The following is a 23,645-nucleotide window of genomic DNA, read 5'->3' as shown; positions in this document are numbered from 1 at the left end:
TAACAAGAATAATTATAATTTAATAATATAAAATATAGATCTGGGGTGCGTTTCCGGAATTTATCATTTGCCAACTAAGGCCGCAAGTTCCGTCCTTACAAACATAGTTAGTGGATTTGGCGTTTCCCAAATCCATCGTTCCAACAAACAATCGCAAACTGCTTCGCAAACTTGTACGTTTGAAACTACACCTCTGGAGATGTAGTTAGAAAAAGATTTCCTGGCTGTGTTCTATTTCCAGTTATCCCCCCATGCCCTATTCATTTAGAACATTCTAACATTTAAACTTGGTTTGGCATTAAGGTCATCTCTCTTAGGTGTAATTTGCTTTCAAAGTATTTTTACAGTTCAGTTTTAGTGATCTTCATGTTTACAATTGTGCACTTTAAAAACATTGATGTCATTTTGAACACAGCCATGTCTCATGACAAAAGCTATAGGTGACCTATTATTTAAAAGTGGAGCTTACGTTACGTCTCCAAAGCTTGTGAAAACCAAAAAAACATAGCATACGTTAATGCTTTTCATTTATAGTAGGTTATTTATTAAGTATCTGTACTGTATATGACATGGGCCTGTTGGTTAGAACATTTCTGCAGTGGTTTGCATGTGTCAAAAAGTAGACGTTTCAAAAAAGAAAAAAGAAAAAAACAATATCCTACTTACTAATAATAATAATAATAGTGATCATCATGATCATTAATATTATTATTAAAGTAAGATTTTTTTTCATTTCCTATTAAATAATAAATATTAAATTTAATTTCTCAATAAATAGCCTCATTATTTAATTATTTAGTTATATGATTTATTTATGAGATTAGAATATGTGTTAGCTTTCGTAAGTGATTTTATGTTTTAGAATAGAGTATGTAATGTTCTCAATAATATTTGTAAAGGAAACATAGGCTTTGTACAGGGTGTGTGCCATTTACATATATTTCAAATAATATGGTAAGCGAGTGCATGTTTTTATCAAAACTAATATTGGATTATTTTAAGTGTGTGTGCGTGTAAAGCAATATAATTTGCTCAAAGATATGATGGGGTTCTTCTCTAAAAAAAATGTTACTCCACCCGGTCTAGAGCGTCATTATAGGCGTTTTACATTATAACTAACGTGGTTCAAATGATGGATCTGCGACAGAGAAACAACAGGTTTGGGAAACACTCGTCACTACATTGCTTATTTCCCAAACGATGCATCGTACTATGAAAGTTCAGCTGCAAGTTACGTTGTTGTTTGGGAAACGCACCCCAGGTCAGTATCCTCAGCAGTAAATACTTGGAGACCTTTTAACAAATGTTATTGTAAGGATATTAATAAAACTATTATTATTGTAAATAGAGTTAAAACATTTTAAAAAATTTAAAAATAAAAAGTTTGACTGAGATGGATTGTTGGCGATTGTATGGACAGATTGAGTAGCTTTACATGAACAAGGGAAAATTAAGACCTGTTAAAAAGATTTAAGACCTACACATCAATATTTCAGTAGATTTAAAACGTTTTAACGCCTTAAATTTAGTTTTTGAGAATTAAGACATTTTAAGACTTTTAAAACCCTGCAGACACCCTGTATGAAGGACAATTTGGTCTTCAAAGATTTTAAACTATGACAGGATGTGGAAAAACTAATGCATATGAATGCAATTTAAAGATTATTTACATCAGGAATTATACTATAAGAATAAACTATAAAGAATTCATTAGAAAAAAAGAATAATAAAGTCCACATCACAATTATATATATAAAAATCAATCAGAATCCATCCTTCTTTAAAGAGATCAAGCATTTAAAGTGACAAGACCACAAAACTGTTGTTATAAGTTATTCCTTCACTGTAAAAAATGGAAACACTTTATTTTGATGGTCCATTTGAGTATTAGTAGACAGCCTGCTTAATATCTGTTGATAATGCTCCTTCAACAGACATTTAACTGACTATAAGTAATATAGTCAGTTATATAAATATATATAAACTTTGCAAGTACATGTTAACTTACCCTAACCTCAACCTAACAGTCTACCGATAATCTAATGAGAATTGGCATGTAGATGCAATGTAATTTATATTTAACAAATGGACCATCAAAATAAAGTGTGACCCAAAATATGATATGATCAATTAGTCATGACAACCTATGTTTTTAGTTAAGTGTAACTTATTAAACTAAGTTAATCATGTTCCAACTTAATATTTAAGTCAGTTTTAAATAATATGAGTTCAAATGACTCATAATTTGATTCAGCTTAAAATTAATTATTGATTTTACAGTGTGCAGTTACAGATTGTGATGTGGACGGGCTTTTAAAATTGCACAATATTTTGATGGTGGAATAAATGGACTAATCCAACTTTACAAAAGTCCTGTTCTGTTTTCCTGTTCTGCTGTCAGAAAGCAAATGTGCCTTCATTGTTTTCTTTTACAACAACCCTTGCATTTATTATCTACACTAATATTCATATAATTTCTGTATTTTCAGATACTGATTCCTACACTTTTAAAATATATATCAGATACACAATCATAAATTCAGACATGCATGTGGACAAAACTAAAAGGTCAAATGAGACTCTCGCTGTGAATAAAATCTAAATTCAATAAGCAAAACCCTCTTCTGGCCGATTGTGGTACTACATAAAACAACATGAGAAATCTAATAAAATATCATTATCATAAGCTTATTTAAAAGGCTCATAAACCTCCGTGGATGTCCTATTATTTGACAGGTGTACATCATTACATTCATATCATGCTGAAAAACATATTCAGCTTGTCTTTGGTGCTAAAGTCTTCCTTCTGGAATGTTCCTGAGCATCGTGGAGGCACAGCTGGTCAATAGAAAATAACGTTAATAGAGTGCATTAGTGCTGCACGCTTTTACAGCAGCGCAGATTCAGGATTTTTTTCCATTCATGTTTCCCATAAGAATTTATTATAACTTACTTATAAGTCTTAGGAGTTAAAGATCACTTTTGGGTTGCTTTGCTGTGAAAATTCATAATGGGAAATGTTTTTCATGATTTTTTTTCATGAATTTTGCTTTTAAAGGGATAAGTTCATTCAAAAATAAGTTCAATGGAAGTTTTTTTGCTTCACGGACCTGACTTTTGTGCTCTAAAAACCACAGTCTATTTATATCATACTACAATAATATAGCTAAATATTCTCATCCTATATTGACAAATGCAAGGCACTTGGTGAAAGTGGGAATGATATAAATTGTACAGAAAAACAAGGTCAATAATAGGACAAATGTTCAGCACTGTTGGATACATAAACAAAGCTGAGAAATACCCTGATGGTTGCAGTATGTATGGCACACCAGCAACACTGCTGTCTTTGGTGTCTAGTTTTAACAAGCACAACCAGTCTTTTCTTTTGAGGTATATCCAGGTCAAAACTTCATTGGCACGTTTGAGAAATGCAAAGAGCAGTGAGTGATCTCTCATTTACATTGCTTCTAACCCCGGAAGTGAACAATACGGGGGCAAACAATTCAAGAGTGGGTACCTTTGTAGTCTGAAAGCTGTAAACTCAGGACAGGACGCAGTGGGTAAAGCACCAGTTTTTCCAAACTAGGTCACAGATGACTGGAAAAACGTTCAGTCGACGCTCTATCCTGATAGAAAGAGGATCATAAAAGTGTAACCTCTCTCCAGAAAGGCTGACGTGAAAAATGAGATCCTTTCAGCAGGCTGAGCTGAACTGTGAAGGTCACTTTGGGTTTGTTAAATGTTTGTTAAACAAAGATGAGTCCGGCTCACAGTAGGAAGTGTGTATATCCCTCGGCTCCAGTGACGATAACGTCCATCCAGATCCTCATGGCCTCTGGGGAAGGAGCCACCATGTAATAAACACGGTCATGTGTCTTCACACTGAACGTCAGCGAGGTGTTCGGGCTCTGAGTGTGGAGAAAACAAGATTAATGGGAGGGAAAGCTGTCAGTTGCAACACTACGCTCTAAAAAAATGAGGTTACAAAACAGGGATTTTTGCATCGATGCCATGAAACAGTGGTTCTCAGCTGGTTTGGCAATGGGACACATCTTTTTCTATAGTCATTTACTCTTTCACCAACAGCATTTATGATCTTTTTCATCTAAATTTAATGACCATATGGATCATTTTTTGCCATAAATATATAAGCAGATTATATTTCAAAATAAAGTGTTTAAACAACAACTAAAAACGTTTAATTGTGTCTTAATGTGTTTTATCACCACTAGAATGCAGCTAGGTTTTATCAGAAATACAGTATTTCTGGAAAATACAAAAGACAGACAGACAGACAGACAGACAGACAGACAGACCGACGGACGGACGGACGGACGGACGGACGGACGGACGGACGGACGGACGGACGGACGGACGGACGGACGGACGGACGGACGGACGGACGGACGGACGGACAGACAGAAAGATAGACAGATAGACAGATAGATAGATAGATAGATAGATAGATAGATAGATAGATAGATAGATAGATAGATAGATAGATAGATAGATAGATAGATAGATAGATAGATAGATAGATACACACAATCATACAAACATTCATACATACATATATACATACATAAAGTACATTCACACATACACAAACAAACACAGAGAGTGTTTCAGCAAAAGTGCTGAAGATAACCAAAGAATGACAGAAGGAGAAAGTACTGAACTACTTAAATGTATTTCATATATTGTATGAAGGGCTTTTTGAGTAATGGTGTTTCAAGACGCTTCTTGTATAGGGAATGGAGCCGCATGCATTGCTCAGGTGTGATTTTTTCCCCCTAAACTTCAACAGAGTCTACAAATCTTGATAGGTCTTTGGGTCTCGTCTATCAACTTTGATCTTTTGTTTTTATTTTCTTCAGCTAATATTCATGTACACTGACGAGGGACAGGATCGCTGAAGAAGTTCTGAAAGATTTCAGCTGCCATTTGGGCCTTCCATGCATTTTTTCTTTTATGTTCATGTGTCATTTCATTTTATTACACATAACTAGACCCGTACGGAATTCTGAGCACACAGAAATCCCATACCTGCCAACATTTAGATAAATAAATGCGGGAGATTTTATGCAGGAGAGGAGGGGGGTTGGGGGAGGTGGGGGGCGGTGCGCCAAAATGAAGACCGGGGGGAAGGTGCGTGCGAACTGAAGAGCGGGGAGAGGGTTTGAAGATAGTTGCAAGTTGGGTTCGATGCGCAAGGGGACTGAACCAAAAAGCTCGCCGGACTGTACCTAAAAGCTGGGGGGGTGGAGGAGGAATTCCACGAGTTTTCCGGGAGACAGAACAATATGGGAGATGGGCGGGTGATGGGGCTGAAATACGGGAGACTCCCGGGAAAAACAGGAGTGTTGGCAGGTAGGAGAAATCCGCAGATTTTTAGCCCAACATTGAGTTTTGTTATTTACTGGTGTAAATGTGAGTAAATTTATATTTTTTCAGTTTTTAAATTAATTCAGTAATGTTATTGTCTAATATAAAAATTTTCATATGATTTATTCACAATACAGTTTATAAAGTGACATTTTCTGTCTTTCAGTAGATATATTATCTGATAGACTTGCTTTGTTTACCAAATAAGTGGAACTAATTGGATTTGCATTGTAAACATTAAATAAAAGTTAAAAAGGTACTATATTTATCAACAGCACCTTTAGAAATATATTTTCTGAGAAAATAGTGTCTGGTTCAACATGTTTTTTTGCCCACTGTACAGTATGCACATCTTGACAATATAACCATAATAAAACACAAGTGAAATATTTTTAGGGAACAAAACTTTTGTCTGTTTAAATGTAGTAAATCTGTTACATTTTTAAAGTTGTTTGCTTTAATTTTATTACCACTGTTTTTTCACTGTTATATATTATTTATACATTTATGCTGCTCAACAGGAAGCACAGTTTGGTGTCAAAACAGGACAGAAAACAGCACACTATTTTTAAATGATGATTTTTTTAAATCTAGAAATCTTACTATCTCTATAAATGGATGTTGGAGAAAAGTAGAAATAAAAAACATAATCTGTGAAATATCATTGGACAATGTCGCCCAGCCGCCGTTTGACAGATGCCTTGTTTTGTTCAACTTTGAAGCACACCGCTTCATGTGTTCATCATCTCCCAAAATAGATAAATATCACGTCTGCTTAAGAAAAGAAGAAAAAAAGCAAGAGGCAGTATTTACATCTTAAACCAGCAGAGGGAAACACTGTATATTCCTGCATGCAGTGTACACACGTCAGAAGGTCAAACCCAACCTGAAGCTTGCAGCATATAAACACACACATCAATCACTTTATTCAGCGTTCACATTAAACACTATGTTCAGATTCAGCAATCAGTATGATTTAATTCTAAATAAAATATGCAAACATGGCTAATGAGCACTGATTTCTCACTAAAGTCTCCACTTCTTTGGCTCACCTTGTGTGCGTTCTTCAAGTGGTCGTAATACACTTCTTCAATGGCTTGGAAATAAATAACACCCTTCATTTTGGTCTCATGTTTATCTGGAGAAAAAGAAAAACAATATAACCATTTTAGTCTTCTTTTAAAGAGCATACTGTTTAACCTTTGCTAAATTATATTACTCGTTACAGTATGATGTAACATAGTTGAGTTGATAAGCATAAGAGCTTGAGTGTAAAATAAACAGGTAAGATCTAATTTTGGCATGCTAAATCTGGTATGATTCGCTGCTCATCAATGCACCATTGTTTCTGCTGTGACTTTTGTGAAGGACACAGCTCAGCGTGGCCCTCTTGTGGTGTAAGGTTGTTCTCGTGGCAAATTGAAGTATCAATATTGACTTCTTTAATTAACAGAGAACATTTCACGGTCCACATTTCATTGAGAGGTGTTGCAAAAAGCATTACATGTCAACAAGGAACAAGAATTCGAGGCAAAATTTTGAGTTCAATCCCAAAACAGGCCAAGTTATAATTAAAATAATAATAATAATATATAGATGTATTTATAATGGAGTTATTTCTAATGTAATTTATAATGGATTGTCATTTGAAAAATCAGGGCTTTTCGTTGACATTGATTATTAAGCTTTACTGAGTAATTACAGTGTAATTACCAGCATAATATGCCAGTGTCCGACGGTTGCGGTCAAAGACGAACCAGCGCTTTTTCCAGGTTTTGATTTTGCCCCCCATCTTGACCAGGAAGCCCCTGCAGGTCTTCTCAGTGATAGCCAGATGAAAGCAGGTCTCTGGATGGTGACCGGCTGCCTCGATGTGTCCTCGCAGGTCAAATTCATCCTTCCTCACCGGCAGATACCGAGTCAGCGGACGAGACTGGACACACACAAACAGACAGATCTAATAAAATCTGTCTTATGAATGAGACTATGTCTGTGTGAATACATGCATGCACATTTGTTAAGTATAATTCATTATAATTTGTGCTAGAATACGTTACTGTATATACTGATTTATCAGCCACATGATAAATAAGCAGATTTTTATAAGCAGTTTTTTTATATAAAATGAATAGCTGTAAGATTTTAATGTGTGATAAACCTTACATTGCAGATTTTATTATTATTATTATTATTATTATTATTATTATTATTATTATTATTATTATTTATATTGCTTTAGCTATCTTTAAGCTTTCATTATATTGCTTTTACAAATGTTAAATGATTTTCAGTACCCTGAAATGCTTTATAAAAATGGTAATAATCAAAAATATTATCATGACAATAATAAGGAGTAATTAGGGCTGGGCGATTAATTGAAAAATAATCGAAATTGACATTCAGAACCTATAATCGATCTAATTTTTTCCAAGTAAATTTTTTCTATTACTTTCCCTACCATGTGTGGAGTCATGTGACCCCGATCTGTTAAGACTGATTTACACTTCTGCATCGAACGCACGAGTGTGGTCTGCAGCCTTCGCGCGGTCGCATACCTGCACACCTTTCAAAAAATGTAACTACACATTGCACGTTTGCACTACATTGACAAAGATTGTAAACTGCGGCAGAAAAGCCTTGAGATGGCATATTTTCTGATACAATAAATTTATTTTTTACATTAAAATATTTGTTTACAGAAGATGCAAGAAATGTACTGTTTAAACTATTATTTACAGGATATACAAGAGTTAATTTATTTAGAAGAGATACTGCTTATTTTCTACTTTTAATATGAAAAACATGATAATAATAATTAATTTTGTTTCCAAAAGTCAAAATTCAACTTCAATTATTTTAAAATCAAGTAATGCGCCCTTCATTCAGAATTCTCTCACTTGTAATATGTGAGCATATTTACTGTACAAAACCTGTCAGTGAACTATGAGGGCAAAAAAATCAATAAATAAAATAATTGTTCAATAATCACAATCAACTTAAAATGTTCAATTAATTGAGATGTTGATTTTAGGCCAAACTGCCTAGCCCTAGAATAGAAGAAATGTATTAAATATGGACAGCAAAAATACAAAACGTTATCTTTGCTAAGAAAAAAATGCATGCCGTGTCTTGTAAAAAGACAACATTAAAACTTAAAACATTACAAATGAGAATTGTTATATCTGAACATTTCTTTGTATGTATTCCGGTGTTGGTTTTGATCCTAATATAAAACTATACAACTAGTGATTTATATTTTTATTTTAATTGTAATTTAGCAATTTTTTATTTTGATTACTTTAAATTAATTTTTATTTAAATTACTAACTGAAATAATCCTTTTCATATATATATTTTGCATCCAAAATAAATGTTTGTTTTGACATAATATGTGTGTGTGTATTATATATATTTATTATGTATATGTGACATGGAAACAACATAAAAACATACATAGAAACAAAACTTTACAAAACAATTTTGCTACATAGATATTTAAATCTAATTTGTATCATATAAATTTTTATTTTAATAAATATTTAAATAATATTTAAATATAAATAAACATTTTCTCAAATATATGCATGCATGAGTGTTTTATATATACAGTATATTATAAATATACACAGTACACACACATATTATTTCAATACAAACTTTAATATTGGATGAGATTAATTGACTAATAAAGGGAAGTAAATTAAAAGCATTTACAAAATGTCTTTCTGTCTGAGAAATTATGTATATTCTGTATGTATTTTCTTTCTGAAAACAAAAAAAAGTGTATGAAAAAATTAAAAATGACAATACAATACAACTTTTATCAGTGTAATAAATATAACAAAACAAATAAATGATTGCCTAACTATAATAACCTGGTGTATCAACAAGAAAAGATCAACAAGAGTCTATGAAAAAAGAAAAGATGATAGTAGAATAACTTTAATCAATGTAATAAACATAACAAAATAAACAAACAAAAAAGATTAATAGTAACTACAGATATAAGCCCTCCTGAATTATTGTATATTTTTCTCCAATTTCTGTTTAATGGGAAGAAGTTTTTTTTCAACACATTTCTAAACATGATAGTTTAATAACTCATTTCTAATGACAAATTATTTTATTTTTGCCATGATGACAGTAAATAATATTTTACTAGATATTTTTTCAAAGACAAAATATCAGCTTAAAGTGCAGTTTAAAGGCGTAACTAGATTAATTAGGCAAGTTAGGGAGGGTAACGAAAGAAAACCATTGTAAAGAAAATCACTGTATAAGAATGGTTTAATTCGTAGACAACTGAAATAAATTATTAAAATTATTACAATTAAATTGTGACCTTAAATGTTTTCTTAAAAATTAAAAACAGCTTTCATTTTAGTTCGAATAAAACAAATAAGACTTTCTCCAGAAGGAAAAACATTATAGGAAATGCTGTGAAAAATTCCTTGCTCTGTTAAACATCATTTGGGAAATACTTGAAAAAGATTTCACTGGAAGACTAATAATTTTGCGTCCAACTGTATAATAACCCAGAGTATTTTTAGTGTTGGAATTAGTGCAACCGTAAACAGGTTAGTCAGGTATCTTCACCTCTCTCTCCACTAGTTTCTGTCTTCTGCTGGTCTCCTCCTGCAGCCTCCTCTCCAGTTCTTCTCTTCTTCTTCTCTCGTCCTCCAGAGCCTGTCTGCGCAGCTCCATCTCTCGCTCCTGCGGAAGAATAAAACAGTGCTCCTCCTTAATGCATCTGCGTATTGATATCTCTGTATTAAAAAACTAAAAACAACCAAATGTACCCTGTGCTCCAGCAGCCTGTGCTTCTCAGCTTGAGCTTCTCTCAGCATGCGCTCCATCTCCTCTATCTTCGCCATATTAGCTGTGCTGGCGCTATATAGACCACACACACATGCACACGCTTGGTGAAACTCAGCCTTTTAAACTTGATGCTTTTCCTGTTAAACTGCACATAAAAATAATGCATTGTCCAAATAAAATCCCTCGGTTTATTCCAGAGCACCTTAAGGCTCAGGAACTGGGAACGAGCTCGGAATGCAATCAAAATTCCTCAGACAGGAAGTGTTTATATCTGGGCTACTTAAAGGCAGATTCTGTCTAAACAGCATCCTTACGAACTCTTATGAATGCTCCTGCAAAGCACAACATACATGATTCTTATGCACTTGACACATTTGCACACATTTTGGAATATTGCATGAAGAACATTTAATGGAAACACATATAGTAGTAAATTAGGCGAGTAAAACAATAATTCACAGTTTTGAAGGGAAAGATTTCGTCTTTGCTAGCTCAAATAGCACACAAGATATAATTTTATAGAAATCTTTTTATCTAACCCTCGTTTTCAATGAAAATATTTAATCCCAGAGTTATTTAAACAAAAAGGCAAACAATCTTTGTTAAAAAGCTTTCAACTTTTTTTCAAAAGGCTTCAAATTCTGAAAATTTTTTTATGGATTTTTCAAAGCTTCCAGACGAGCCTGTGTTATTTAGCAGTTGTTATCTCGGAATAACATACCTTGGAATGCCGCGACTGACCAATCAGAATTGAGTATTCCAGTCAGCCGTGTAAAAATGCAAAATAATGCATGTTGAACTGTCAGAATAGACTGTGCTGATATTAGTCCTGTTCTCACCTGGAGATGTTGTCCGGTGAACATGCGGAAATGCTGGTTTCCAGGCTCTCTGTACTGTCCACACTCATTGTGTCATAGTTGTGTCCATTATCCAGGTAGTGAAACGGCTCCAGGAAGACGTTTGTCTCAGAAACTGCCCTGTTGGACATTTCGCTCATTCTCTGCCTCTCGTCATTCAGATACAGCTGACCTGCTGCATGATTAAATAAAGAAAGGATTTCAAATTTTGTTTTGGTGTATTTATCTTAAATTCGACACATATTCATAATTTCTAAAGGACACTTTGCGTCACAGAAAAAATGACATTTAAAATACGTTAAAATCTAAAAAACAAATTTTTTTAAATGTAAAAATAATTTAAATATTTTGGTGAGCATGACAGTTTTTTCAACTTTATATGTATACTTTATATACACTCACCGGCCACTTTATTAGGTACACCTGTCCAACTGTTTGTTAACGCAAATTTCTAATCAGCCAATCACATGGCAGCAACTCAATGCATTTAGGCATGTAGACATGGTCAAGACAATCGGCTGCAGTTCAAATCGAGCATCAGAATGGGGAGGAAAGGTGATTTAAGAGACTTTGAACATGCATAAATTGCATGCGAAATTGCATACTTCCATACTATAATGTACCTATATTGTACGCTAAAAACCGTATACGAACCGAGTAGCATGCCCAAATTCATGAAGTTAGAAAAAAAAAAACATTATGCGAGAAGTACCCGGATGTCTTACTACTTCCAGCAATATTCTGAAGTACACATTCAATGAGATAGCTTCTCGAGAGAATTCCTGTATGCGACGCAACTGAAGCAGGCAGGTCACGTGATCATGACAAAATGGCAGATGTAGTACATCCAAGTTCCATTCATACTACTCACATTCATACTATATAGACAGTACTTTTCTAACAGTCGAGGACTAAACTCAAATTCAAACTTAGTACCTATTTTGTAGTAAACGATTTTGGACGCAGCCAAAGTGTCATAATATATTGTGATGAGTGTGTTACCCTTAAGCAGGCGTCGGGTGTCCAGGTCTCGAGAGTTGACTGACAGTGTGCGCGGAATAACGCTGCCACAGCTAGAGCTCTGAGACAGTGGCATATGGGGCTACAGGATTAAAAACACACCAGAAGAGAGACCGTTTGAACCTCCTCTCCACAAACACAAACATGACTTTTAAATGGAGATTGTTGTCTTAAGATGGTATCGAATACTTTTCCTATGTGGCGTATCTGTTGTCTGACCTTGGGAGACAGACTGCGATTAAGAGCGGAGTTTAGGGTTCCAGAGCTCTGCCTTTCTCTTTTACGGGACATTCCGCTGTCACTCAGCAGAACTCCCCCCTCTTTAATGCCGTTGCTCCGCCTCCTCTCTTCCAGTGTGCGAAAGTGCTGCAATATTCAGACAGATATTAAAACTAACATTCCTACAATACAGAGGGTTCCCATTCTAAAACTCAAAAAATATTTTACTGTTTGTTCAAATCGTTTACAGCGGGGAAGATAACTTTTATAACTTTACCAACAGATTTTGGTAAAAACCTGAACAATACAAATATAAAAATACAACAAAACAAAAAATCTGAAAAATGAGTTATGTGTAATTATGAAATAACACAAAGAGAAAAAACTGAACTACTGAAATGTAATTACTTCAATTTAATTCATTCATTCATTTTCTTTTCGGCTTAGTCCCTTTATTAATCCGGGGTCGCCACAACGGAATGAACCACCAACTTAACCAGCATTTGTTTTACGCAGCGGACGCCCTTCCAGCTGCAACCCTTCTCTGGGAAACATCCATACACACTCATTCACACCCATACACTACGGACAATTTAGCCTACCCAATTCACCTATACCACATGTCTTTGGACTGTGGGGTGGGAAACACACCCGGAGGAAACCCACGCGGACGCAGGGAGAACATGCAAACTCCACACAGAAACAGCAACTGACCCAGCGGAGGCTCGAACCAGTGACCTTCTTGCTGTGAGGCGACAGCACTACCTACTGCGCCACTGCGTCGCCCACTTCAATTTAATATAATTATATAATATATTATCATAATATAATATAACAATATAATATATTTCAATGTAATACTTTATATAAAAATGCATTTTGGTGATGGCAGCTTAAAGACGCCTCTCATATGGAGAACAAAGTCACATGCATTGCTCAGGAGTGGGTTTTTTACAGACTTCAACAGAGTGTAAATATCTTGATGGTTCTGTGGGTCTCGTCTATCAAATCTGATCTTTAATTTGTATTTTCTATTGGATTCAAGTCAGGTGATTGGCTGGGCCATTCTACAGCTTGATTTTCTTTCTCTGAAATCATTTGAGAGTTTCCTTGGCTGTGTTTTGGATCATTGTCTTACTGAAATGTCCATCCTGGTTTCATCTTTAACATCCTGCTAATGTAGATGTTGGACTGCAGCAGCTAATATTAATTTGCACTGAGGAAGGGCAGAGGGTTGCTGAGGAACTACTGAGAGATTTCACCTGCTGTCTGGGCTTTCACTGCCTTTCTACACCTCCCTTTTTCATGTGTTCAATACTTTTTCCCTGTGTCATTTTATTTTATTAAACATAACTTTATTTGTAATCCCAATAATTAGTTTAGTTTTCTTAGCATTTATGGATTTCTTTGGTTGTTACCAACATCCGGCGAAAAATTGCAACGTCACCTTTATAAATATGTTTTCTGAGAAAAATGGTGACGTGTTTAATACTTATTTTCACGGCTGTATGTAAAATGAGCTTACACAACACACTTCTTGAGATTTAAATTTGTTTTAAATTTAAATCGACTTAAATTTGTTAAGTGAATTTAGTCAATTTGTGTTGGGACAATCTGAATTAATCGTGTGGAACTCTGCATTTTTTACAGTAAACCAAATGATCAATTTCATGACTTTTATCACTGACTCAAATTTAAATGCAAAATCAAGCAAATGACGCAAAATTTAAGGAAACTTGTGTTGTTGTTGTTGTTTTTTTAATGGTGCAAATTTCCTTTGACCAGCAAAGACACTTCAAATTCATTCATTCATATTCAATTAAATAACATTATATTTTTGCATAGAAAGCGCTTGTCTGGTGTGCGATACTTCAAGTTGTCATCTCGGTTTAGATATGTTATATGACATTATAAGACTGCACATTTAGCCAAAATCTATTTGAACAAGGCTATGTTTGTTGTATTGATCGCTTAAGTTAACAATTTTAACTCCTGATGCTGTTGTTGATGCTGTTAAAATTGTACAATATTCAACATGAAACAACAAACAAATACAAAAATAAATAAATAAATAAAAACGAAAGACTGGGGGTTAACGTTGTTCTAGATTCAGTGCATTTAACAGTTGTTAACATTGCAGTAATCAATCCATTTCTTCACTTGTTTTAGAAATAAGCTTTTTTTTTTTAGTCTAAAATAAATGTAAATTCTTCCAAATTGCTTATTTCTTTCACAATGTGTATCCAATCACCAATAGTAATGCTTATAATGCTTATATACCAGTGCCTGGTAATACTCTTTTTGCCTGCCAAATGTAATATATTTACAAGGTCCTTCGCTACCACCTCTTATATTTGTTTGTAAAAAAATTTGTAATAAAATATTTTGGTATATGTTATCCTCAGATCTTTTCCATTTCCAATTTGTGCAAATATTCACAGCAAGACAACACAAGAAATGCTGCAAATATTGCTGTAAAATTATAGAAAATCTAAAAGTTGCTAAATCAGTCATTTATTTTGCCCCAATAATCTGAAATTTTAATAAATAGGAGGTACAAAAATCCCTGATATTTCATGACTAGTATAATAAACAACAACATAAAAAACTTCCCTAGCTTTCGATTTCTGGAATAGACCTTTTAAAATTCCCCGATATTCAAGAAATCTTATGACCTGCAGGAACCCTGAGTACAATTTTCTCTACTCAAAGAAATGCTTTACCTCCTTCATGGACACTGGGTTAAGAGGAAATGCCTGTCCACCTGTCAGCTCAGCGTACTTCCTTTCCAGAGACGAAAGGTTCTCTCGTTCCTGAAGAGAAATTAGCAAGAACAAAAAATGTGTCAAGCAAAACTGAAAACTGTATACCTCGTATACCTGTATACCACGTATACCTCGCTTTTTTGTTATTGGAACATTAATTAACATATTTTATGGAATGACAGGTAACACGGAGGTGCAGTGGTTAGCACTGTCACCTCACAGCAAGAAGGTCACTGGTTCGAGTGCTGGCTGGGTTAGTTGGCATTTCTGTGTGGAGTTTGCATGTTCTACCGTGTTGGCGTGGGTTTCCTCCGGGTGCTCCAGTTTCCCCCACAATCCAAAGACACGTGCTATAGGTGAATTGAATAAGCTAAATTGGCTGTAGTATATGAGAGTGTATAGATGTTTCCCAGTACTGGGTTGCAGCTGGAAGGGCATCCACTGTGTAAAACATAGATATCTGCAAAATTGGCAGATAATGATCCTCATTTGGAAACTTTTTCTCTTTCGGCTTCCCCCCGACACTCCTGCCAGACAGCCTCAGCCAAGGCCGTTGCTGTAGACAAACAACTTCCCCCAGAGAACAAGATAACAAGACGCTCTTATTTCCTCCTGCCTGTTATGGTCAGAAGGGGTCAAATTTCACTGCATGTAATAGTGTATGTGACAAATAAGCTTTTGTCATCAACATCAAATAAATTACAAAGACCAATGGTTCTTCAGATCTAAAAAGTAAAGAAGAATTAAGATGTGTTTTGTCAATTTCAAAAATTTAAAAAACCTCTTGCATCAAAATATAAAGACTTTAAAAGACGGTGAAAACAGTGATCCTTTAAAATCCTAAAGGACTTTAATATGTCATCAAATGATTCTTGTTTTAAACAGAAACAGAATTTAGACTTTATTAGCTGATGTTCCACTGAATTACATGTAAATCATGGTGAAACTGCATCTACTCCTTTGTTAATACTCACTCTTTGCAGCATATAAATGAGGTTGCTCTTCTCCTTTAAGAAGTTCTCCTTCTCCCGCTGTGCCTGCTGGGTAATCTGAGTCGACTGCTTTTTCAGGGTAAGTAGCCTCTCCTACAATGAAGAGAGTTTATATGTGAAGAACGAACACTGTAATTATAAAAAAAAAAAAACTCTAGGATTGCATTTAGCTGCACACCTTGCGAGTGACGACTGATCTCTGATATTCTGCAATCTCTCTAAGGAGCTGCTGCATCTGCGTCTCCGTCTCTTCATCTTGACAGCTCTCCTTCTCCAGCTGTTGAAACTCCAGGTCTTCAAAACGCTTCTTCTCCACTTCCAAAGCTTCAGTGTCCTAGCAAGAAGAGAAAGAGGGGGAAAAACACTTAGCAATAGTTTACATTTTTTGCATAGTGGTGCAACTTCAAACTAAACTAACAAAAAAGTCAGCAATGACTCACAGGATTCTGCTACACAGCAAAGAGACTAGAGGTAGGGCTGGGCGATATGGCTAAATAAAACAGTAAAACCATAATAATACATTTTTTATATCCACTGATATTGATAATTAGCACAGTAAGTGCCAAATGTCTATTTCTTTTGAGATTAAAGTCAGATTTTTGAGTGATAGCTATAGAAACCAAATATTTTATTGATCATTTACCCTTTTTATTGTCAAAACATGACAAACACAGGTCAAACAATGTTTAAAATTCAATAAAACTATATCTTTTAGTCTTAAAAGTCTTTTTAGTAGTCTTTTTTAATACTCTTTTTCCTATATAGTTCCTTTTTATCTTTTAGTTCCTGCATGTTCTAACAGTAGATATCATATCATGAAGAGGTATTGTTTGAGCACACAATGCAAATGTTTATTTATGTTCAGTAAAACAATAACCTGTAAATATAATTACCAATAATCTGTAAAATGTTATTAATACTCAGATTTAAATTTTATTAAAATTTAAAATTGTAATCCAAAATAACATACATTTAGATAATCATAATCATCACACACTGTAAAAAAAATAAATAAATCACACACTGGAAAAAATGCTGGGTTCCACACAATCGATTTGTGTTGGGACAACATGACGGAATTAAGTTACTTATATGTTTTTACAAATGTAACTGGACTGAACATAAAACAATTAAGCTGTTCCCCAAAAAACTCAAGAATTATGTTGTTTCAGCTCATTTTAAATAAGTAGTTTGAACAAACAGCAAACGTCATTTTTTGAGTGCACATATAGCATGTCAGAATGTGATTTCTGCGATAATTTTACAGCTTAACAACAACAAATACATGCATAGATTAACAATTTAATAAAATCAATATTTATATCTCCAAGTCCTGCCACATTACCATGGAGTAGATTTACTGGCACAATTGTAAGTCCATGGAATAAGCTAATAAGTGTTTCTCCTATTCTCTTTATGGCTGTAAATAAATCACATTCGTGTTCTGTGAGATCTATTTATGGTTTTCCACATGTTAACTAACCTAAACTCATGCTGCAATTTGTTCATTATTTTAAGATTTTTTTTAGGAAATCTTTTTAAAGTTCTTCTCAAAAATGTAAAATTCCCAAACGTGAATTAGACGCATTTTCATCAGGTTGTTAAAACAGCTGGCTGTAGTGTTAATAACCTTGTAACCAACAGTAAACAATGGTCATGTAAATGTAATTTTTTCTACATCACAGTTTATTCAGCAAAAGTGTTTATGTGTTCATGTCAAGTTTAAATCTACCTCAAGTAAATATAAAAACTTTTTTTTACAATTTTTTTTATTAAAAATGTGCCATTTCCATCAGTCATTTCTCATTTGATATTTTAAAATGTACATTAACAGCTAGTGAAGTGAAAGGCATTACCTTTATATCAAATATTAATTAAACACGTTATCATTTCATTAAGGAAATTGTATCATAATAATTTTTGTTATGGTTTTATTGCCCAGCCCTAAACACAGTGGTACAGTGGAAAAAAGTATTGAACACATCATGTTTTTTTCTGGGAAAAATCATCTAATGGAGCTGTTACATGGAATTGAACCAGATGTTGGTAAAAACCCAAACAATACAAACATAAAAATATAACAAAACAAAATAAAAAAAAATTGTGTAATAACAATGAAATGACACAAGGAGAAAGTACTGAACTACTGGAATGTATTTAATACCTTAAGGCTTTTTTGGTGATGGCAGCTTAAAGACGCCTCTCATATGGAGAACAAAGACACATGCATTGCTCAGGTGTGATTTTTTTTCACAGACTTCAACAGAGTGTCAAATCTTGATGGTACTGTGGGTCTTGTCTATCAAATCCGATCTTTAATTTGTATTTTCTATTGGATTCAAGTCAGGTGATTGGCTGGGCCATTCTACAGCTTGATTTTCTTTCTCTGAAAGCATTTGAGAGTTTCCTTGGCTGTCATTGTCTTACTGAAATGTCCACCCTGGTTTCATCTTCATCATCCTGCTAATGTAGATGTTGGACTGCAGCAGCTAATATAAATTTTACAATGAGGAAGGGCTGATAATTGCTGAACTACAGAGAGATTTCAGCCGCTGTCTGGGCTTTTACTGCCTTTCTACATGTCCCTTTCATCATGTGTTCAATACTTTTTTCCCTGTGTCATTTCATTTTACTATGCATAACTTCATTTGTAAACTAATTAATATTATTTTCTTTGCATATAAGGATTTATTTGGGTGTTATCAACATCTGGTGAAAAACAGCACCTTTAGAAATATGTTTACTGACAAAAATGGGGATGAGTTGAATACTTGTTTTAAATGTTTCAAAGACACAGAGAAGAAAGGCCTACCAACAAGAACAAATGGTATTTCCAGAGCTGGTGCAGAGAGGAAAAACACAAGAGGAAGAGTTTGTGAGAGACAGACAGCAGAACAGCAGGCCGCACGGCTGACGGAGACCACCATAACTGACTGACCCTGGACAGCTGATTCTGGAGCTGCTCCTTCAGTGCTTCAGGACAGGAGTCCAGCTGGGTCTTCTGTTCTGAGATCAGCTCAGCTAGCCTCTCTACTTTATCTCTCTCAGCCTCCAACAGGGCTTTGTCCTACAGCACAGCGGCAGGATACGCGAATGGATGACGTGCATGTACAGAGCACACAGATATGAGACGGACACAAAAATGACGGACACAGAAACAGAGAAAGTGCAAGACAAAGTCGGGTTAAAGCAAGAGGTAAACTGGAAAAAAGGTTGATAGATGAAATATCCAACCTAGGCTCATTCTGAAAACGTACCGCTATATACATTTCTGGAGAGCGCCAAATACGTTCCAGGAGCTACGTTTTTTTGCAGTTTATGTTTTCGGAATCCACCTGAGGCCGCTGTGTACGCTTTTTGAGATCTCAAATTTCATTCGCAAGTGCCATTCACGCCTGCTGTTCTCACTAAAATCCACCAGAGGCTGCTGTCGACTGATTGGCTGACTGACAGAATGACTCACTGACTGACTGACCCACCCTCCTTCCCTAAACCTAACCAACAGTGTTTTCAAACGCACCGATTGACCAGCCCACCCACTTTCCTTAACACAACCGACAGTTTCAGGAAGCAATCCAGAAAAAGAAAATCCCTCGTCTGATTTTTACCACATTTTGAGATTTTACCACATTCTCACCCTGTTATTTACTTGTTTATTTCATTTTTGGGTTTCTGTTTTTGTCTCACTCGTTTTTCGCTGGACTCGAACTCAATCATCGTGGTCAACACATCTCTGCGTCTTAATTCTGCAGATGTACATGGCGAGCTACTAGACAAAGTAACAGCCCTCCATACGGAGGTAAGCAGTCAGCTGTTAAGTGAGAAAAGGAACAGAATCATACCACCCCATAGCGTTCTCCAGAAATATTTATAGGGCTACGTTTTCAGAATGAGCCTGTTTTGGAAATGTCGGTGAGTGCCATTCACTAATAGAGTACTGAAGTTTTCTTTAGTCTCATGAGCAAACTTATTAAAGTGCATCTATTATAATGGGCTCACACTAAATGCAAAGTCAATGCGTATAACGTCACTCGCTCTTATCAACATGTGGGAGTTTTTTGTATCATGTGACTTTTATGCTCAAGTTGAATTTTTGAATTTGTCATCATTCACGCCATTCAATGAAAATTAGCCTCTATTTATAAATTTGCATTGACTTTGTATGTAAATTGCTTGTCCAAATACTTATGCTGGGTTCAAACCAAACACGAATCACTCCATCACTTGCTCTAGTTTACTCGCAAGATGTTTTTCACCTCAAGCTAATTTTCTGCTCATGTTGAATGATTTGAACTAGAACAGAACATACGACTGAGATTAATTCTGTGTGTTTACATCAATCGCATTGCATTATTTGTATGTTTGCATTTACTTTGTATGTAATTTACTTGCACAAATACTTATGCTGGGTTCAAACCAAACACTTTTCACCTCAAGCTATATTTCTGCTCGAGCTGAATGATTTGAACTTGCAAGGAAGATACAATTAAGATGATTTCTGTATGTTTACAGCAAACACATTGCTTTTTTATGTGTTTGTATTTACTTTATGTGTAATTTACTCATGCAAATACTTATGCTGAGTTCAAACCAAACACAGAGCACCCCGTCCCTTGCTCTAGTTTACTCATGGGATGTTTTTCACCTCAAGCTCATTTTATGTTTGAGTTTAATGATTTAAACTTGCATGGAGGATACGATTGAGATCATTTCTGTGTGTTTACAGCAAGTGCATTGCTTTATTTGTGTCTTTGCATTTACTTTGTATGTAATTTACTTGTGCGAATACTTATGCTGGGTTCAAACCAAACATGGTGCACCCCGTCACTTGCTGTAGTTTACTGATGAGATATTTTTCACCCATAAGCTAATTTTAAGAAGATTAATTATTATATTTTCCTGATTATTTTAAATGTGCAGTATGTAAGTTTGACACCCAGTGGTTGAACTAGGTAATGCACACCTGATTCAAAACAAACGCAAGCACAGATTGCCAGATGATCACCTCAGGTAAACCTCATGCACTTTATTCAGTATTAAATGTTAATAATGTGAGTGTAAATTCCATTTTACATGACATATATTACCATACTACTGAAAGCAGCAGCAGATAGTTCACCTCAGATCTTGAAAATAAAACAAACCATTTAAAATGGAATTTCAGTGCAAGCCAACACATATCAGTGAACAGCATCTACATTTAATAATGTTTAAGAGGTTTAATATCTATTAATTAGATTATAAACCTTACCATTTCATTAGAGTGCAGTAAGTGCACAATTCTGTGCTTCTGAATGGCTGTATTTAAATTTATATCGTGTTTCGTTTGGTTTAAACAGCCCAATTGCTTATCAATGCAAATTTCGTGACATACCGTGTTGTTAGGACATGGGGTTACAATGTAACTTGCTCACTTAATATTTACATTTGTAATATTTAGATTATTTGCTAATTAATAATCACCTCGTGAAACTCTGAATCTGTGTTTCATTTCAGAGTCTTTTACTGTCCACTTTTCTCTCCCTAAAGTAATAAGTGATTCTGAATGGCCTGAAACTAGTTGTCAGTAACTCTATCATTACTTCCTGCACAATCTTATTAGGTTATACCGAATTTGCATAATTCCACAGGCTCCTCGTCTTCGCTGGCTACTGTTGGTGAACTACATCTACTTTGGCCCTCAAACACAGAAGTTTTATCTGAGACCTGAAAGTGATGTCAAGAAGATGCTGTTTTCTATTTTGCAAAGGCAGTTGGGCTTGTGGATGAAGACTAAAGCTTGAATTTATATGGTTAACCAGCATTGTTTCCAAATGTTGAAGAAATCAGAATTGGTGTGCTTTACTACATTCATTATAAGTTAAAAACCAATTTAAAAATTCTGTTTCATAAGCGGTTAAAGAGTTAATAGAGCTTAGATTCTTAACCCATTTCAGATACGGTCTAAGCAGTGTTGATGTTGCAGTGTAAATGAGAAAAGTTGTGCTTTTTGGCCTTGTATGGATGCAAACATATCATAGAAGAGTTTTTTTTTCTTTTTAGGATTATTAGACTTTAAGATGGGCACTTTAAGTATGCATAGTGAATGAGACCTTATACTTCGGCTTTGATATACTCTATTCAGTCTTTTTAAGCTATTCAATTGAATTGTTGCCTGATGTTTACCTGAGTTTGATTCCTTTGAGAGTTCTTCTCCATGTTGCCCATTTTTTCGTTGAGCTGCTCCAGCATTTCTTTATCGCTCTGTAGTTGAGTCACTTCTGCCTCCTGCTCGCCATCTAGAAGTGCTCTCTCCACCTCCATCTGATGACAAATTGAGACGGTCTTACTTTAAAACTATTCAAATCAGTGTAGTTCACTGAAAGAAAACTGAGATAAAAATACAGTTGACTGAAATATGTTGAAAGTACACAAACAAAGTAAAGTATTTAATCATCAGTCAATTTCACCCCCCAAAAAACATTGCATCAGTTAATGTTTGTTACATTTCTATTGAATTTTGATGGTCAAATATGATTATAGATAACGCAGTTTTCTCTGTATTCTGAAACAAAGAAAATGTATATACTACACTACCTGTCTTGTCGCCTCCAAGTTTTAGGAACAACAAATAATAACTTGACTTCTAGTTGAACATTTTGTATCAGAAGTAGCTTATATGAAAGGCAAAGGCCTCTAGATTACGAATAAAATAATTAGAATAAAATATGATCATGCCTTGATTTTTAATTATTTAATTAGTACAGTAAGCTCTGACTTTGAGTAAGGTCCAAGACAAAACTCTTGTCACGTTACAGAAATAATGTACAGTATAGAATATAAAGTCATGCTGCAGTGGAAAAAGAATGAATATTGTGTATGACTCCCATGAGCTTGGAGGACTGCATCCATACATCTCTGCAATCACTCAAATCACGTCTTAATAAAGTCATCTGGAATGGCCAAGAAAGCGTTCTTGCAGGACTCCCAGAGTTCATCAAGATTCTTTGGATTCATCTTCAATGCCTCCTTCTTCATCTTACCCCAGACATGCTCAATAATGTTCTTGTCTGGTGACTGGGCTGGTCAATCCTGGAGCACCTTGAACTTCTTTGCTTTCAGGAACTTTGATGTGGAAGCTGGAGTATGAGAAGGAACGCTATCCTGCTGAAGAATTTACCCTCTTCTGTGGTTTGTGGTCCTGCAGTATTTGTGATGATTGGGATGCAGTTCAACAGATGATTTATCAGAAAAATCAACTCTCTGCTACTTTTCCAAAATGATCAACTAGAAGTCAAGTTATTATTTGTTGCTCTCAACGACAAGACTTTTGTCAGGTAGTGTATATAGAATTTTTTTCTATATACATGTAGCAGATAACAACCAGATTAATTTCTCATTCATTTTTCTTATTATTAATTTGTTTTGTACTTCTGTTGAAATAAAAATAAAACTATGCAGAAATATTTACAAAATGATAAACACACATAACAAAAAAACATTAGAAATTATTAAACTAAAATTAAAATGAATCTATAAAAATTATTATTATTTTTTAAATTTCTCAATATTGTTTAATTCTGTGCCCATTTATAAATATACAAAAA

At 34.7% G+C, this 23,645-nt stretch overlaps 1 protein-coding gene across 4 annotated transcripts in view; it reads right to left on the bottom strand.

The window, feature by feature from the left end:
• Window positions 1-621: 621 nt before the first annotated feature.
• phldb2a (pleckstrin homology-like domain, family B, member 2a) overlaps window positions 622-23,645 on the bottom strand; it is a 58,526-nt gene continuing 35,502 nt past the window's right edge. For 2 of the 4 annotated variants that reach the window (XM_056466392.1, XM_056466393.1), the window contains exons 6-18: window positions 22,225-22,362; window positions 18,998-19,126; window positions 16,238-16,393; window positions 16,042-16,152; window positions 15,026-15,115; window positions 12,273-12,449; window positions 12,066-12,165; window positions 11,046-11,238; window positions 10,188-10,278; window positions 9,985-10,101; window positions 7,102-7,321; window positions 6,441-6,526; window positions 622-3,911 (exon numbers count right to left, since the gene is read on the bottom strand). In XM_056466392.1, coding sequence (XP_056322367.1) covers window positions 3,771-3,911; window positions 6,441-6,526; window positions 7,102-7,321; window positions 9,985-10,101; window positions 10,188-10,278; window positions 11,046-11,238; window positions 12,066-12,165; window positions 12,273-12,449; window positions 15,026-15,115; window positions 16,042-16,152; window positions 16,238-16,393; window positions 18,998-19,126; window positions 22,225-22,362 — 1,749 coding nt within the window. In that variant the 3' untranslated portion in view covers window positions 622-3,770. The remainder of the gene's footprint in view (window positions 3,912-6,440; window positions 6,527-7,101; window positions 7,322-9,984; window positions 10,102-10,187; window positions 10,279-11,045; window positions 11,239-12,065; window positions 12,166-12,272; window positions 12,450-15,025; window positions 15,116-16,041; window positions 16,153-16,237; window positions 16,394-18,997; window positions 19,127-22,224; window positions 22,363-23,645) is intronic. The other 2 variants (XM_056466394.1, XM_056466395.1) reach the window with 2 other exon arrangements.

Source organism: Danio aesculapii, chromosome 10 (assembly GCF_903798145.1).
Source record: "Danio aesculapii chromosome 10, fDanAes4.1, whole genome shotgun sequence".
Lineage (NCBI taxonomy): Eukaryota > Metazoa > Chordata > Actinopteri > Cypriniformes > Danionidae > Danio > Danio aesculapii.
The sequence above is the reverse complement of the archived record's forward strand: the minus strand, read 5'-3'. Positions and strand labels throughout refer to the sequence as shown.